Source organism: Pleurodeles waltl, chromosome 3_1 (assembly GCF_031143425.1).
Source record: "Pleurodeles waltl isolate 20211129_DDA chromosome 3_1, aPleWal1.hap1.20221129, whole genome shotgun sequence".
NCBI lineage: Eukaryota > Metazoa > Chordata > Amphibia > Caudata > Salamandridae > Pleurodeles > Pleurodeles waltl.
Genome location: NC_090440.1, coordinates 1,636,996,275 through 1,637,015,125, shown reverse-complemented (window position 1 = coordinate 1,637,015,125; position 18,851 = coordinate 1,636,996,275). Strand labels below are relative to the sequence as shown.

General features: G+C 45.4%; 1 protein-coding gene across 1 annotated transcript in view; it reads right to left on the bottom strand.

Moving 5' to 3' along the window:
• The window catches only part of ERICH2 (glutamate rich 2), a 255,391-nt gene that overhangs the window by 173,673 nt on the left and 62,867 nt on the right, over positions 1-18,851 (bottom strand). Inside the window, exon 7 of the mRNA XM_069225316.1 lies at positions 14,678-14,705. Within this exon, the coding sequence (XP_069081417.1) occupies positions 14,678-14,705 (28 nt within the window). The remainder of the gene's footprint in view (positions 1-14,677; positions 14,706-18,851) is intronic.

Below are 18,851 nucleotides of genomic sequence, written 5' to 3'. Positions count from 1 at the left end.
CTGCCCCAAAAACCATTGCAGTACTCCGTTTGTCATCAACTTATGTCGTACCATGTTCCCCTCTATTGATTGATTGCACAATATCGTTCCATATCGGGGATCGCCACACCTCCTTCAAGCATTGGGTGTTGCAATACTTCTAGGGATACTTTCTTACGTCCTGGGCCCCAAATAAGCGCTCTCAATAGGCTGCGTATAGTATTGAAGAAGGCCTGTCCGGGCGACACTGGCAGCACTAGGAATAAATAGAGAAATCTAGGGAGTACCAGCATTTTCGCTATCGCTGCTCTGCCCATAGGGGAAAGGGGTAACCGCGTCCAGAAGGGTAATGACCTGCCGATAGATGACAACACTTTGTTATAGTTGCCCTCTACTAAATCAGATTCAGCCAAGTATACATCTATGCCCAAGTAGCAAAAACTCCCAGTCGCCCATATTAGTCTTCCTTGTACGAGCATTTGGTTCAGCGTATCATTCGTTTTTCTTAGGGGGAAACAAACAGGATTTGCTCCAGCTTACTCGAAGGCCCGACAATTCACTGAATTGATCTAATATCTTATATAGGCCGGTTAAGGTGTCAGTGGGTTCCCGCAGATAGATTAATACGTCATCGTCATATAGTGATGTGATATGCCAACTGCCATCGACCCACACACACCATTCACTGTCTTTCGTCCGCAGGCGCGCTGCAAGGGGTTCCATGGCTAGAGCGAAAAGTACTGGGGACAGCGAGCAACCCTGTCTTGTCCCTCTTTGAATAGGGAAGGGGTCCGATACATAGTGGCCCGTCCGGACTCTAGCCTGGGGCGTGGTATACAGCAGCTGTATCCACTGTAAAAACTGGGGAACTAGTCCGAAGCGTCTCAGCATCCACATTAGGTAAGGCCAGCCTATCGCATCGAACGCCTTTTCAAAATCCAATGATACCGCCACTGGAACGTCAATACCCTTGGAAACCGTATCAATGATATGGCACAGTCTCGGAGTATTGTGGCCCTATTCGGTAGCCTATTTGCCAGAATCTTACTTAGGATTTTGTAATCAAGATTGAGCATAGAGAGGGGATGATAGTAGCTCACTTCCAGAGGGTCCTTGCCCGATTTAGGGAGAACTACAATGAGGGCCTCGTTCATCGAGGTGCGGAGTCCTCCCTCGCTGGTATGATGTCTCATATAGGGCCATCAGCCGAGGATGCGAGGCGGGTTTCATATGTAGCGTAAAATTCAATAGGCAACCCATCTAAGCCTGGGGTCTTCCCTCTAGCCATTTGTTTTATTGCCAATTGCACATCAACAAGTTGTATGGGCTGCTCTAAGTCTTGCTTTTGCTGTTGTGTAAGGGTGGGGAGAGGGAGATCATGTAGTAGTGGGTGATTGTCATATGAGGGGGGGGTTGTTTGTGCTATGTATAGACTTTTGTAGTATTGAACAAAGGCCTCATTTATCGCCTCTTGAGTATTAACCACTTCCCTCCTATTGTTTCTAATCGCACCTAGTACCGTTAGAGGCACCTCAGAGCGCAACAGCCAAGCTAACATGCGACCAGGTTTGTCCCCTTCCCTATGTTGTCGGGTCAAATATTCTTTGTAGTCTAATTTCCCAAGCCTATCTAATTCCTCACGATATTGCTTACGCTGTAGCAGTAGCCGTCGTGCTGATGGATCAGTTATGGCTGTTTTCTTTAGCCGACATACAGGGAGTGCAGAATTATTAGGCAAATGAGTATTTTGACCACATCATCCTCTTTATGCATGTTGTCTTACTCCAAGCTGTATAGGCTCGAAAGCCTACTACCAATTAAGCATATTAGGTGATGTGCATCTCTGTAATGAGAAGGGGTGTGGTCTAATGACATCAACACCCTATATCAGGTGTGCATAATTATTAGGCAACTTCCTTTCCTGTGGCAAAATGGGTCAAAAGAAGGACTTGACAGGCTCAGAAAAGTCAAAAATAGTGAGATATCTTGCAGAGGGATGCAGCACTCTTAAAATTGCAAAGCTTCTGAAGCGTGATCATCGAACAATCAAGCGTTTCATTCAAAATAGTCAACAGGGTCGCAAGAAGCGTGTGGAAAAACCAAGGCGCAAAATAACTGCCCATGAACTGAGAAAAGTCAAGCGTGCAGCTGCCACGATGCCACTTGCCACCAGTTTGGCCATATTTCAGAGCTGCAACATCACTGGAGTGCCCAAAAGCACAAGGTGTGCAATACTCAGAGACATGGCCAAGGTAAGAAAGGCTGAAAGACGACCACCACTGAACAAGACACACAAGCTGAAACGTCAAGACTGGGCCAAGAAATATCTCAAGACTGATTTTTCTAAGGTTTTATGGACTGATGAAATGAGAGTGAGTCTTGATGGGCCAGATGGATGGGCCCGTGGCTGGATTGGTAAAGGGCAGAGAGCTCCAGTCCGACTCAGACGCCAGCAAGGTGGAGGTGGAGTACTGGTTTGGGCTGGTATCATCAAAGATGAGCTTGCGGGGCCTTTTCGGGTTGAGGATGGGGTCAAGCTCAACTCCCAGTCCTACTGCCAGTTCCTGGAAGACACCTTCTTCAAGCAGTGGTACAGGAAGAAGTCTGCATCCTTCAAGAAAAACATGATTTTCATGCAGGACAATGCTCCATCACACGTGTCCAAGTACTCCACAGCGTGGCTGGCAAGAAAGGGTATAAAAGAAGGAAATCTAATGACATGGCCTCCTTGTTCACCTGATCTGAACCCCATTGAGAACCTGTGGTCCATCATCAAATGTGAGATTTACAAGGAGGGAAAACAGTACACCTCTCTGAACAGTGTCTGGGAGGCTGTGGTTGCTGCTGCACGCAATGTTGATGGTGAACAGATCAAAACACTGACAGAATCCATGGATGGCAGGCTTTTGAGTGTCCTTGCAAAGAAAGGTGGCTATATTGGTCACTGATTTGTTTTTGTTTTGTTTTTGAATGTCAGAAATGTATATTTGTGAATGTTGAGATGTTATATTGGTTTCACTGGTAATTATAAATAATTGAAATGGGTATATATTTTTTTTTGTTAAGTTGCCTAATAATTATGCACAGTAATAGTCACCTGCACACACAGATATCCCCCTAACATAGCTAAAACTAAAAACAAACTAAAAACTACTTCCAAAAATATTCAGCTTTGATATTAATGAGTTTTTTGGGTTCATTGAGAACATGGTTGTTGTTCAATAATAAAATTAATCCTCAAAAATACAACTTGCCTAATAATTCTGCACTCCCTGTATGTCCTGCTCCAGGTTCAATACAGTGCGTGTAAGGGCGGTTTTCACTCCCCAAGAGGAGGTCATACAAGGACCTCATACAACCACCTTCATTGCATCCCATCCCACTCGTGTCGCCCACCGAGCCCTCGTTGTGTTGAAAGTATTCTGTAATAGATGTACCTAATTGTATTCTATAAGGCATGTCTTGTAGGGCTTCCAGTCTGAGTCTCCATGTTGGTATCTTAGGCCTAGGTCGTCCCCATTTAAAAACCACCCGCAAGGGCTTGTGGTCAGATAAGGTTCTACCCAAATACTCAGAGCTACGGATATCGGGCCACATAAGTGGGTCACAAAAAATATAATCCAATCTCGTGTGTATGTGGTAGCCTGGCGCATAGTAAGAATACTCCCTATCCTCAGGATGGTATAGACGCCAGATATCATGTAGCCGCATGGCTTGCGTCCATTGGCAAAAGTGGTTAGTAGCGTGCAGGCCGTGAGTGTTCGGCTGGGGGGGTGGGGGGGGGGGGTAAAATCAGTCCAGATCTGTATTTTGGATACAATTAAAATCTCCCCCCCAAATTAACTAGGTGTGTTTGGATCCTGTAGTCAGGACGGGAAAAGCCCATTAAAGAAGGGTCCATGCGTCGTATTGGGACCATATATAGAGGTCAGGAGGATGGGATGACCCTCTAATTGCCCTTCCAGCATAACATATCTTCCCTCCCGATCAATGTGTATCTTAGTTGAATTAAACGGCACCTCTGGGGCTATCCAGATTAAGGTGCCTCTGTCATATGTGGAATAAGCGGTGCCGTATACCTGACCTCTCCAGCGACGGGCGAGCTTAACTAGTTCTCCCTGTATCAAATGTGGCTCTCGTAAACAGGCGAAATGTACCAGACGTCTCCTGAGATAGGAATATATTCTGTATCCCTTAATGGGATTACCCATACCCCGAATGTTCCAACTCAGCATAGTATACACAGCAGTCAATGTTACCTAGGTTGAAAGTTCTATGCATCTTGTGCCCCCTTCCCTTTTGATCATCAACAATTGTTTTGACTGTGGCCCCTCCAAACACCAAGCATTTGCATGTATTAATCACAAAGAAAACAACTCTCAGAGCACAGGCTTTATCTGAAACCAGTATCATGCCAAAATCCCACAAACATACTTATAGGAAGTATAAAACTGCAATATATGCATATCTGTTCGGTGAAAGCACACTATATGGCATCTCCTGCCTTCGTGGGGGGGGGCGGGAAGTACCATGTTGCAGGTGGGAGTCCACACCGCGGGCCCGATATCTTTTCAATGACTCCATGACCCGAGCCCCAGGAGCTCGCCCCAACAGGCGTCACATGACTCGTGTCGCGGGGATCGGCTGTATCTAACAATCTCATGTACTCGCAAGATCCCTTCGTTCATAGGTCATCAGCTGAACGTGGGGTCAGTGTCCGGCCCTCATCATCCAATGATCCCCGCGAGGGCGGCGGGGTCCCCGTATCTGAATCAGAGGGAAATTGAGGGTTCTCTGTTAAAGCATAGAAGGAGTTGGTAGATAGTTGAGCTGCTTCCTTTATGGCCTCCTCCTGCTCCTTGACTGCTTGGGCTCATGAAGGTCTCACTTTTCTATGTTTTTGCTTGCGTTGCTTCGTGCGTGGAGTCAGCCAAGTGGAATCTTCTTGGTGGTCCGGAGTCATATGCATTTGGCCTTTCGCATGTAGCCAGGTCCATGCGTCCTCTGGCGAGTGGAAAATTTGCGTTGCCTCGCCATCGATCACTCAAAGTTTCTCATGAAAAAACAGTGCGTATTTATAGTTCAGTTCTTGCAGTCGTTGTTTCACCTTGAGAAAGGAGTTGCGTTGTGACTGTACTTCTACAGTAAAATCTGGGTAAGCTGAGATTTCTGCGTTCTCATATCGCCACGGGCCGTGAGAACAGGATAGCTGTAAAATCAGGTCCCTGTCTCGGAAGTATAAAAGTCGACCTATTATAGGTCGTGGAACAGAGCCTGGCGGGGTGGGGGTGGGGGGGGATCAGAGGAGGAGGGAAGTCTGCCTGGGACCCTGTGGGCTCTTTCAACAGAAAAGAACTTGGAAGGGTTTCCACCCTGTACAATGTTGATCAGCCATTGTTCTATGAATAGTTCCGTGTTGGGTAATTCCACTTGTTCGGGGAATCCCACCAATCTAATGTTATTGAGGCGTGACCTCCCCTCGGCGTCCTCCACTCGTTAATGCAAGGCCGTCAACTCCAGTTTTACTTACGCCATATGAGTCTGCAAGTCCTGCACCGTGGGACAAATGGCTGCCAATGTGGATTCAGTTCCCTCTACCCAGTCCATCAGGTTTCGATGATCTACGCGAAGAAATTTACCTCTGTGGCTATTGCATCAATCCTCGATTCTAGTGAAATTTTTGTATCAAGTATGGCCTGCAGAACTTTATCAAACTGAGTGGAGTGTGACTTAAGCGTGGCATCTAGGTGCGCCAATGTTTCCAACGCTCCTCCTTCCTTTGGGTGTAATCCAAATCGGGCCCTGTGCTTTTGGAGTTCTTAGTTTTACCCATCATTGCAGTACTTCAGAGGACCCCGGTACCAATAAGAAAGCAGTTCAAGGAGTAATCAGGAAGCCTCCAAAAGTGTTGTGGGAGATTAGACGCATAGCCTTATGGCCCAGATTCCCTCTCAGTCTTCTCCAGTGAGGCCACAGCACACTGCTCATGTACACATCCCTTCCAATGCACAGCAGTTGCACATAGTATCTCAGGCCTCTGGGGAAGCAGCGTCGCAAGGCTCCCCTGTATCATGAGCAGCCCCGTGGGCCCAGGTTCCAGGAATAGTCTCAGTCAGTTATTTTATTTGATTTGAGGCGGCGATCTCTATTTGGCTAACATTTACCCCATTCGAGGGTGCCAATCCCAGCCCCAGTCCCCCTCTGGTGCGTGGGTCGTCGGCCGAGTCCCCGCTGCTCTGCCGCAGTCTCGGTGACCATCTAGAGTTGCTGCCGCCGCTTTAAGCATGCCATAAAAGTAACCTGGGTCCCCGTGGCCCTTCCGCCTCAAACTCCACCGCCGCCGCCAGCTGTGCCGTCTCTTATTTTGCACTTTGAGGGCTATTCTTGAGGCTGGGTGGTATGTTGCGGCCGGCAGTCAGGACGCTCTTCTCCCTTAATCGGCCGTTGTATTTACGGCTCCGGTTCCCTATTCCGGCCCTCCAATCCCCTCTGGCGCTTTTGGGGTGCACTCACCCCTGTCTTAATGGTCGGGCCGGACCCGGCCTCCGCCGCGCTCGGCGGCAGCACTTCATGTCCCAGACAGGACTCACAGGTCCGCGGTTGCCGCTCCTCCGGAGGGCTACGCCGAGCGTCTCAGTCGCTCACACAGGCGGCGCTCACCTCTGTCTTGGCAGTCGGGCTGGTTTTAGCCTCCACGGCTCCGCCGTATTCAGCGGCAGCACAGTGCATCGCTGGCGAGGCCAGACTCCGGGGCCTACAGACTTGTGGCCGCCGATCCTCCATCAGGTCGCTTTTAGCGTCTCCTTCGCTTTACAGAGGTGTGAGGCATCTCTCCGACATCTGCGCTCAGCGTCCTGCTTGATTCCACCGAGGCTCAGGTCGTGACCGGGTCTGTTTCAGGATATTCTTTCGGGGCTCTGGTGGAGCTCCGATTCAAGCGTCTGCTCCGGCCACCATCTTGACCTGTTATGATTACATCTTACCAATGCACTCATGTCGCTCATGCAAAAAGTTAAATAAGCAGTACTCCACCCCTGTGGAAATCATAAGGGACCACTATTTAAATCTATTAACTCTGTCAAATGCAGACATTAGTTCCTTAAAGGCTAGATGCAGGGTCCCACCCTCTGCTACTGTATATTTTTCAACTAGAAGGTGGAGGTTAAGACATTGATCGATGTTACCTTTCCCTGCCCTGAAGCCATATTGTAGGTTCAAGATTATATTATGTTGCTCCACCCAATATCTCAATCTAGCTAAAACTACTCTCCCTAACACCTTCACCACTGAGTCGATAAGGGAGATGGGTCTATAGCACCTTGGGTCATCCCTAGCCCCTTTCTTAAACAAACATCGGTAAAATAATGGATTGTGAACAGGATGAGGGAAACCACATCTTCTCAACTATGTTAAAAACGCGAGTTAAAGCAGAACTGCTGGAACCACATCAGGGCCAGAGCCTTATCTTTAGACAGAGATAAAATAACAAGAACGACTTTCTCTTCCTTAAAGATTTGGTCTGCCTAACCGTTATTCCTTGCCTCAAGATGGGTAATTTAGTCCACTAATGGGGAATCGCACGTACCCTTAAAATAAGTAACCCAGTCCTCAGCAGAAGTGTTGCAGTTGGTAGCAGAGTTGGCTACCACTGTAAAATAAGGTTGGATCACAACTTCCCAAAATGGAGCACTATTTTTTTTTTTAAACATCCCCCTCAAAAAGCTCACTCCAAACACTTTCTCTAATTTCCATTTTACGTGCTGCCAGGGTGAGCTTATATATTTTCCTTCTCTGGGCTAATATATTCATATCCCAGGGTTCTTGTTTCAGGGCTTCTAACAGCAACTAAGCGCTGCCAAATATTCCAGATCAAACCATCTTTCCCCTCCCTTCACTGATCTGCCTGATAGCATCTTGAGACAGGATGAGACAAACAAACACATCCTCAAAAAAACACTCATGAGATCCAACCCACTGAGTCTTTAGCCAAGTGGAGAGAGAGCTCTACACTACCTCAGTCCACTTTTCCCTGCAGGCTTGAACTAGATTCTCTGTTTCCCTCTACCATGTTAAGGGACAAAAATAGAGGGTTATGGTCGCTAAGATGACTTCACCTAATGCCAAATAGAAGGAGATGCCCACCTAAAACACAAACACGACATGGCACATTGCATGTGTGCCTGTCCACCATACACTGCATATAGTACGGGTAAGACACTCCTCTGGCAGGCCTTACAGCCCTAAGACAGGGTAGGGTGCACCATATATTACATGTGAGGTCATAGATGCATGCGCAATATGCCCCCACTGTGTCCTTGCCAAACCTGGGACATAGTGAGTGAACAGAGCAGCCATTTTAATACATGTGCTGGACACTGGTAAACACGAGTTTCCCAGCAACATGAAGGCCGCTCTGAGCCATGGCTTGTTTGGTATCCAACAACTCAGAATGATAGCTCCAAACTGGTACCAGTATTGGATTTGTCCCTAACTGTACTCAGGAGTCACCTTGGAGGTGCCCCCCTGCAAAAGCTAACTACCCTGGCATGGTTGTGGGCTGGTTCCATCCAGCCTTCCACCTCCAGACACCCAATCTACAAACCTTAGGGGAGGGCCCTATCTCTCTGGTCTGTAGAACAATGCCCTTCTTGGGTGGAGGTGCTAACACACCCTCCCTCAGGAATGTGCACTGCCCTGGTGGCGAGCTTCAAAGGGCTTACCGCCTTTGAAACTCAACCACCAGGCCTGCTGCTAGCAGCAGATGGTCAACCCCTTTGCAGACCCCCACTTTTGGCGGGAGCAAAGGCGGGAAACTGCACAAAGAGTAGGGGGAGTGGCCCCACCTGGCATGCAACACCCCTAAGGTGTTGCCTGTGAGGTGGGCACTCAATTTAATTTTCCTCCATCTTAGATGGAAGGAAAATAGCCAATCAGGGATAGGGAAGTGACCCTTTCCACAGGAAATGGTCACTATAGTGGGTGTAGCCACCCAAAGGTAAGTGTCCCATTGAGCACTACCAGGTTCCCCCTAAAACACCCACTAAATTCAGTATTTAGTGAGCATCCCTAGACTAGATAAGGAGATTCAAAGGACACAAAGAAGACTGCACCAAGTAGATCCAAGGCACGAGAACTGTGGGCCTGCTGCACAAAGAAAAGGTGCCAAACCCTGCCTGTTACACCCAGGACCCAGCAATCGCCGCTGCAGAGCTACTGGACAACTGGACTGACCTGAAGAACCCCAGAAGACCTCCAGGCCTCGCCAATCACCCAAGAACTCCCTCCAGAGTAGAGGTACCACTTTGCAACAAAGAAGAAACCAGCAACCCAGTGAGCGTCACTTCCCTGACTGGCCGCTATCTCCCCGAACTCAAAGTCGCAGCCGGACCCGATGACACACTAACAACCGGCAGGACAAATCCTGCAAGTGTGCCAGGTTTGATGGTACTGTGCCCTCCAGTAGTCGAACCATACCAATACCCTGGGTACTGGTCAGCTGACGTCAGACACAAGGAAAACCAGCCTGCCTGGGACTGAAAAAGGACTAGGAGGAAGCCTCAGTCGAGGGACTTCAGGAACACCCAGGACCTCCCGCCAGAGTGACCTCGTTGTCCTGTAAATGACCCTTGAACTGACTTACCCCCAGATCCAAAGGGCATCTTTGCACACAGCTCCTGGCTCACTGATTAGCTCTGCACCCAGCCACCCTGTGCCCTGCAAGGAAGAACCTGCTGTGCCGTAAGGGTCCCTCACCTCTTGCGACCTTGACACTCCAAGGGGACCCCAAGGAACCGCCTCTAAACTTACCTGCACAGACCTTTTCGAAGTGGTCCCTCGTAGTGGCCCTGCAGCAGGTTGAGATTTTGCACCGTTCCTCCCACTGGAACCGGGAGCCTTCCGAACTTCTCCAGCTGGCACAGTGTGCCCACAGACGACATCAACCAACCTGCAAAAGAAGACTGTGGTAAAGCAACGGTGTCATTTTATATGTATTTTTAAAGGTGACTTTCCATTGATTCCTGTGTTGCGTAATTACGCACAAAAGACAATTTTTATTAAACTTCAAAAATCCATCTCTCAAAAAGTACTTAAACAATTTTGATAATCTTGGTCTTAAAAATTACTTAAAAATCTGAAGTATGTTTTATTTTGATAAATTGGTCTTGAGTTATTCCTTTGAATGTGTGAGTTGCATCATTGATACTGTGAGTACAACAAATGCTTTGCCCTGCTCGATCAAGCTTCCTTAAAAATTAGAGCATTAGGTGATCTAGTTTTTACCCCTGTAAACCAATGTGTGGTTTTCTGGACCCCCTGCACAGTGTCCCTAGCTTTACACACTACATAGAGGGCCAGCCTCCTACAATGTGTCAAAGACAATGTGGGCAGCAAGGGAGATGATGTGTCAAAAGAGCCAGAGATGCAGCAGTTCCTTACTGCTAGGCAGGGGAGGTGATGCGTCGGTTCCTTATTGCCACCGGGGAGGTGATGCATTGTTTGCCGCACAAAGCGTTGGTTCCTTACTGCGGTGCAGTGAAGAAAATAGGGCCCGAAGATGATGTGTCGGTGATGCATCAGAAGTCAAGCTGCGATTAATCGATCTCAAAGCGATGCAACAGACGCTGCATCGGAGTCAGGGCAGTGCATCATGGACTTCAGTGATGTCATGCTTGAAACTCACGCTGAAGTTTTTCTTCGGATGCGCTGCGACGAAAGCTGTGGCCAGTGTGGAAAACTGTAGTTGTCGAGTCAAGCAGGGACCACGAACTAGTGCGGGCAGCAGCGATGCGGCGAATCCTTACAGCGATGCGTTTGTTCAGAATGAAGCAGTGAGTTGATGCGTGGATTTCCTTCTTGTAGCACCAAAAAACTCCTTCAAGGGCCCAGATTGCATATGGCATCACTTGATAGGACAGAGACCTCTGCTCTGCAGAGGAGCCCAGGTGCTAGCAGATGACGTCTTTGATGTTCCGGAGACTTCTTAATAGGAGGCAAGCTCAACTCAAGCCCCTGAAGAACCTTGGAAAGCAGGATGCAGAAAGCAATGTCCAGTCCTTTCACTCGCAGGACAGAAGTAAAAAGCAGCAGACCAGCACAACAAAGCACCAGGTAGAGTGGAAGTCTCTCCTACAGCATCCAGCTCTTCTTCCTGGCAGAAGGTCCTCAGTCCAGAAGTGTTCAACCTTGTGGGGTTAGAGGTCCAGTATGTATACCCCTTTCGGTCTCTGAAGTAGGCAAAGTTCAAAGAGGCGTCTTTGTAGTGTACAAGACCATGCCTTGCCTGCCTGGCCCCAGACACACTCCAGGTGGTTGGAGACTGCTTTGTGTAAGGACAGGCCCAGCCCTATTCAGGTGCAAGAGTCAACTCCTCCCACCACTCTAGCCCAGGAAGACCCATCAGGACATGCAGGGCACACATCAGCTTCCTTTGTGTTACTGTATAGAGTGAATTCACAAACAAACCAACTGTCATCCTGACTCAGAAGTGTATTCCACAGACAAGCAGAGGTATGGAATGGTTAAGCTAGAAAATGCCTACTTTCTAAAAGTGGCATTTTCAAATCTACAATTTTAAAATCAACTTCCCCAAAAGATGTTGTTTTAAATTGTGAGTTCAGAGACTCCCAAACTCCACATCTCTATCTATTCCAATGGGAAATTACACTTAAAAGCTATTTCAAGGCAATCCCTATGTTACTCTATGGGAGAGATAGTCCTTGCAATAATGAAAAACAAATATAGCAATACTTCACTGTCAGGATATGTAAAACACACAAGTACATGCCCCACCTTTTGAATACATTACACCCTGCCCATGGGGCTGCCTTGGGCCTACCTTAGTGGTGACTTCCATCTAGCAACAGGAAAGGTGTGGGCCTGGCAAGTGGATGCACTTGCCAGGTCGAAATGGCAGTTTAAAAATGCACACACAGACACTGCAGTGGCAGGTCCGAGACATGTTTACAGGGCTACTCATGTTGGTGGCACTATTAGTGCTCCAGGCCCACTAGTAGCATTTGATTTACAGGCCCTGGGCACACATGGTGCACTATACTAGGGACTCACTAGAAGGTCAAATATTACAATCATGGATAAATGAATCACCCATCCAATTTTATACAGAGAGCACTTACACTTTAGCACTGTTCAGCAGGGGTAAAGGGTCCAGGGCCCTAAAGCCAGGAAAAACTAAATTCAGCACAGGATCAAAAACAGGAGGTCAGAAGCAAAAAGACAGCGGATATCACGCCAAGAGCTGACACGTCTTAGTATCTTTTTATCAGTCTTGTATTGTGGTGTTAGAAGGAGAAGTCAGGACCACTGCCAGAAATCAGGCATATGAGGCCTTGGAGACCCCTTAGACAGCGGAGGTGTTTCTGGAAAAGAACATACTTCCCAAACACGAGGGCAAGATACTGACTTCCTTTTACCCTGAAAAGTGAGTTCTGCTCATGCCTCACTGTAGTAGCAACAGAATTAGAAGAGAATCCAAAGAGGTGGCCTGCTGCCCACATTAACCATTTGGGACTTGTTTATACAGCCTCTTCCATTTGACCATGCTACCCAGGCAGAAAAAAAAAAAAAACATACCATGCACCTTGGAGTGCTGTACGGTGATATGGGCATTACATCTCAAAATAAATTAGCATTATTAAAAAAGAAGAAACTGCACTTATAGGTATCATTTAGTGAAATAAAATATTGAGAAGGCTAAATAGCCACAAGCATCTGATGCAAAATGATAAATTTACGCACATAACCATCAAGGTACTTCAAGAAATTATGCATTTATAATATATACCAACGTGCAGGTTTATATACAACTACAAAAACAACCATATAAAAACAAATACATAAGTGCATACTGCCCCCAGTGCAGCACAACTATAAAGAGTATAGGTAACCTGTTATCTAATATAAAATTACATGTGTGTTACAAGTAACAAACAATCATATAAGGTTAACACAAATAGTCTATCGGTCTCATAGTGGCACCAAATCATCTGTTTGTTAGTTACACTTTGTCAGCGACACTTCATCCAGATAATAATGAAAGAGAAAGCCAAGTATAACGCACTCCCGTGAGAAGATAGAACGAATTACTCAGGAGGGAGAATACCTCAACAACAAACAAAAATAAATAAATACAGGATACGACTCTCAAATTAAAGTCTCTGATAGAATAAATCCAGGACATCAATTCTCAAAATAGAGACTCGGACAGCACACAGTAATCAGAGTTCACTTACTCAGAGTACAAAAGAAGTACAGTGTCAACCGCAAAGTACCTGAGACGCCCAGGAAGAACGCTTCTCTCCGTGGGAAACAGTGCTGCCGCCAAACGTCAATGTCTGATCCCTGCAAAGGTGTGAGCAGGTGTCAGGAAGCAGCAGTCAAAGCTGCATGAAAACAAGACTTGGTACGTGGACTACGTTCCAAGATCAGATGCTCCAAGTAGGGGAGTGTATGTCAGAGAAAGAGGAGGGGTTTAATCAATGTCAATGAGCCCACCTGTAGTCCAGACCATACAATACACCAAATGAGATAGAGTAAAACAATAACTATTGAGAGAGACTAGTTACAAGGAATCCTTTCACACTTTAAGGCATAAGAATCACTGTCATTGATGCATGGATGCAGAATCTCTCTCAGTGTCCAATATATTAAATCCACCTCAACTCATTTTCTCCTGAAGAGAGAATGGGGGTGGGGGGTTGGACGGGTGGGAGGATTTTTATTATATCAATAGAAACAAAAGAAAAAAGTAAAACAGTGAACAAATCTAGACAGTCTTTTTACAGTCTTCACTGACAAACTATTGCAGCACGGATGCAAAAAGTCCCTCTTAGATTCTCTAAATTACATCCACCTAATCCCATTTTATCCTTGAAGCAGGGATACAAATTAATGCCATTCCACATTGGTGTTCAAGCTTCTTTCAATCGAGTCACATAATATAATCCATTTACATTCCAGTGTTTACAGAATCAAAAAGATGTTACGCACGTTTGTTAGTCTGCATTTAATGTTGCTTATGTACCCCCCCCATCCCATGTGACTGTCTTTTACTAGCTTTATCTGCTTTAGCTCTCTCCTTTTTTTTTTTACTGACCCACTCTGGCTGCTGAATTATTCAAAAATTTGTGGTTGCATGTTTATCTGGGTTTTAACTCTCCCTCCTCTGGCTTAATTTAACTTGTTCTGCTCTCTCTGCAGTTGTCTCTTTCTGTCTGTGTTTACATTAGTTTCTTTCTGTGTTATCGTCTCTGTAACCCCATCAATTGGTACAGGTTTGTTACTGTATGTCTCACTGGTCATCAGCACAGATTCTGCTCTGGCTTTATGAGCACTTCTCTATGGACTTGCCATTGTGTCGTCTGAATGTAATTCATAAATGTAAGTTGCATTGCTTGGTTTCCTTATGCAGGGGAGAGTCACCTGTTTTAAAGAGCTGTGCCTTCCCTTTAACAGCGGTCTATGCCATTAGCTGGTTTATTTCAGTGCAAAAGGGAAGGTAAGGGAGAGGATGCAGTCTAGGTCATGCCCATATTATTTCAAATTCACTAAAAGTCATTTGGGATTCAGTGGGATAATATGGACCCAAAAATGCCAAAATATTATCTCTGGTACATTTGGATAATATTGCATAAAACATATTAAAAATAAGACCAGCTAGTGGGAAATGATCTGTACTTACTGTATGGGTGTTTCAACTGATGGAGCTTCTAAAATATAAACAAACAAATATTATGCACACAAATGTGTGATTCAATAACCTGTGATGTCACTAGTATAGTATTTTACTGATTTAAAGACCTGAAGCAAGTTAACATATTTTAGTAACTGTGTGAAGAACAAAGCTGCTGAAATATGGAAAACAGCAACCTTACATTAAACTAATCTGCTCCTACACTCACAAGTGGTTCTCCTTCTCTGCCCATTATTGTAGCTAACAGGCTAGATCACACATATACATTTCAAGTATATACCAATGGTTACACTAACAATACCCATATACATCTTACACTGTGAAGCAATACTTCTGCTTTCGCTACTTTTGATAATGGGCTTACTTTTCTCATTTTTACCGTATTTGATGATCTCATTCAATTCTATAATCAAGAGGTTAATATTATAATGTAAAATCATACTTTTCTTTCATAACTGATATTGTTCTTATAGCAACCCACATCACTTTGGTAGTTTACATCACATGAAGTTCAGAATTACAAGCTCTATCTAGTCATGCATGAATTTTATATAACAAATTACACATCACATCAAATCATGCAGGTCTGAGATTTCCTATAATGATCATAAGGTAGCAAACACCAGCATATTTTTTGGGAAGACTTTCTTTGTTAAGACATACATTGTGAGAATTTGCAAGTTCATCCAAGGTCCCTGGCTGAACTAACCTGACCATCTGTTTTTGGGTAAGCTCTGTCCTTGATCCAAAGCAGTCTTCCAAGTAAATGAAAATTAGTTACTTACCTGTAACTATAGTTCTCCAGTATTGGAATTTTTCATATATTCACATGCTTGAATAATTCTCCGTCATCGAGATGGGAGTCCCCAGTACCTTTAATTAAGTAGTACTAACATAGGTTAAACCTAAAGGCCCTTAGGCCTCTCAGTTTAGCACTCTATCAGAATCATTTTAGGAAAAAGGACCAAATTTAAGAGTCCACCAATCAGAACCTTCCTGAGAGAAGCACCAGTTCCTTAGATTTTCTAAGCACAAGTGTGTAGAGCATATAACAGTAATCAGAGAGGTGAAGGTGAGCTTCTCCGGGGAGGCGGGCGGGTTGCATGTGAATCTTTGAAAGATTCCAATACTGAAGAACTATAGTTACAGGTAAGTAACTAATTTTCTTACGCCAGTATTGGAACTTTCATAGATTCACATGCTTGAATCCGAGTAGTAAGCAGTATTGATGCACATTGTACAACACACATACCTGTTCCACACATATAATCATCACATGTCTAAATAAAGATATGTATATCTTAAAGTTCTAAACATTAGATATTAGACTTGTTATGAGAACTTACAATGCATCTAAGACTCCTTTTAAAAAAAAAAAAGACAATCTGCACATCTGAATTGTGGATGGTGGGATGAAAAATATAGCTCACCTTCAATGGAAAAGATTTCTAAGGACCGCCTGGTCCACCGCTACTTCTCCTTGAGATAATGCATCCAGGCAGTAATGTCTGGTAAATGTGTGGCAGCTTTTCCATGTTGCTGTCCTTCAAATGTCATGGCGCAGCACACCTGCAAACAGTGCTGCAGATGAGGATACTGAGTTTGTTGAATGAGCACGAACCGAGGTTTTCAGTGGCTTGCCAGCTGCTTGAAGGCAAAATCAGATTGCTGAAGAGAGTGGTTGACCCTGTCTGGGTGCGCTGTAAGCTACGAATAGCTGGCTGGTCTTATGAAAGGCTTTGGTCCTGTCTAGAAGGAATTTTATGCATCTTTTAATGTCTAAGGAGTGTAGAGAGCCTTCTTCGCTGCCGTTGTGGGATTTGGAAAGAATGTTTTCAAAACTAGAGGCTTGTTTAAATGGAAGCCCGAAGGGACTTTTGGTATGAAGCGTGGGTTTGTGCGCAAGATTATTTTATCCTGTTTAATCTGTAAAAAGGGATCTTGTATAGACAGTGCTTGAATCTGACTGACTCACCTGGCTGACATTAGAGCAAGAGGAGAGCCACTTTCCAACAAAGGAATTTCATAGAAGTTCTATGGATTGGCTCAAATGTTTGCTTCATGAGTTGCGCAAGAACAATGTTGAGATTCCAAGAAGGAGGAGGAGGTCTGAAGGGTGGAAAAACTCTGAAAAGCCCCTTTAGAAATAATTTCATTAATCTGAAGGGACCATAACAAAGGTGAAGAAACTGATAGTCTAAAAGTCGAAAACGTTGCCAGGTGAACCCTTATGGAGGAGAGGTCAAGACCTGAGTGTAAATGGAAAAGGGTCAGTTTGTGGTGCCAACAGCAGCAGATTGATCCTATTTCCTCATCACCAGAGCAAATAAGGCAATATTTGTTCTGGTGATGAGGAAATAGGATCAATCTGCTGCTGTTGGCACCACAAACAGAACCTTTTCCATTTACATGAATACGTTTTGATGATGCTAATTGCTCTGGCCCTTGATAGTATATATCTGCACTCCTCTTGGATGTCTACATGTGCGAACTCATGGTTCTCAGGAGCCATGCGGATAATTGCATTGATTGAGGATTTGGATGCAGGACTTGTTTGTTGTTCATTGTCAGCAGATGTGGAGATATTTTTAGTGGGATGAGAGTTTTCACTGAGAAAAGTAGAAGCTCCGTGAACCAATGCTGACAAGGCCAGTAAGGGGCTAGTAATATCAGTGTGCATGGTTCCCTTTTCATTTTGGTTAGGACCCTCGGGTTCAAAGGAATGGGCGGAAAAGAGTAGGCAAAGATTCCAGACCATGCTATGGAAAATGTATTCCCCCCATGACCCCCGTTGGTGATGCCAACTTCCGTAGTTTTGGCATTTGGTGTTTGACCAGCCGGCGAAGAGGTCGAGGTTGAGTGTTCCCCACTTACAAAATATTTGGTTGACCATGGACTGGTCCAGTTCCCATTCGTGACATACTGATTTTTGCCTGCAGAGAGAGTCTGCTATCTTGTTCTGATTGCCTCGGAGGTGAACTGCTGTTAGTAGAATCCCATGCTGTATGGCCCAGCTCCCATATCTCCTGAGCTTCCTTGGAGAGAGGAAGGGATCTTGTGCCCTTCTGCTTGTTCATATAATGCATTGTAGTGGTATTGTCTGTTCTTATTACCACTTCTGAATTGGCTATCTTTGGGAGGAACGCCTGCAAGGTTAGGTGAACTGCCTTATAGTTTGAATAGATTGATGTGCAGTGTTTGAAATGGAGGTGGCCATTTACCACTTATTTTCAGGTCCTGCAAAAACACTCCCCAACCGTCTAATGAGGCGTCTGTGGTGATAATCCATGGTGCTGGCCAATGGAGAAATGAGAGGCCGATGGAAAGATGATGCTTCGGAGACCACCATACCAGTGCTTTGGTGATGGTCGGAGTAATCTTGATGCGGTCTTCGAAGCTTCCCGAGACCTGAACCTACTGCAGACTGAGCTGATCCTGGATGGGGCGCATTTTGAGTCTGCAATATGGAACTAGAGGGATGTATGAAGACATCCTACCAATAACGGCTTGTAAAGGCATACTGAAATGAGTTATTTTCTTTTACCCTGACTTTGTCAGAGACAGAGATCTTTGTTGTCTTTCTACAGTGGAGCAGGCTATGTTAGATTGAGTGTTCTGGTTTGCCCCTAGAAAAGTGATCTGCGTGAAGGTTTTGGTTTGGACTTCTCCGAATTTATAGTTTGACCTAAGTTGCTGAGTAAGGCAATGCACTTTTTTGTTGACCTGCGTGCCACTGAAAAAGTGTTTGCTTTTATCAGCCAATCGTCTAAGTATGGGAATACTTGATGCTTTTCTCTCCTGAGAAAGGCTGCAATAGGAGCTAGGCACTTTGTGAATATCCTGGGAGCTGATTTTAGACTGAATGGAAGGACTCGAAATTGAAAATGGTTTCCGGCTACCATGAATCTTAGGTACTGTCTGTGGGCTGGATGAATTGGGATGTGGAAGTATGCATCCTTCAGGTCTAGGGTAGACATACAGTCTCCGTGTATCAACGGGAGAAGGATGTCCTGTAGGGTTATCATGCAGAAAAATTACTTTTTCAAATAGGTGCTTAACTCCCTGAGATCGAGGATTGGTCTCTAATCCTTCCATTTCTTGCAAATGAGGAAGAATCTGGAGTAAAATCCTTTCCCCTCGCTGTAACGGTGGTACCTTTTTA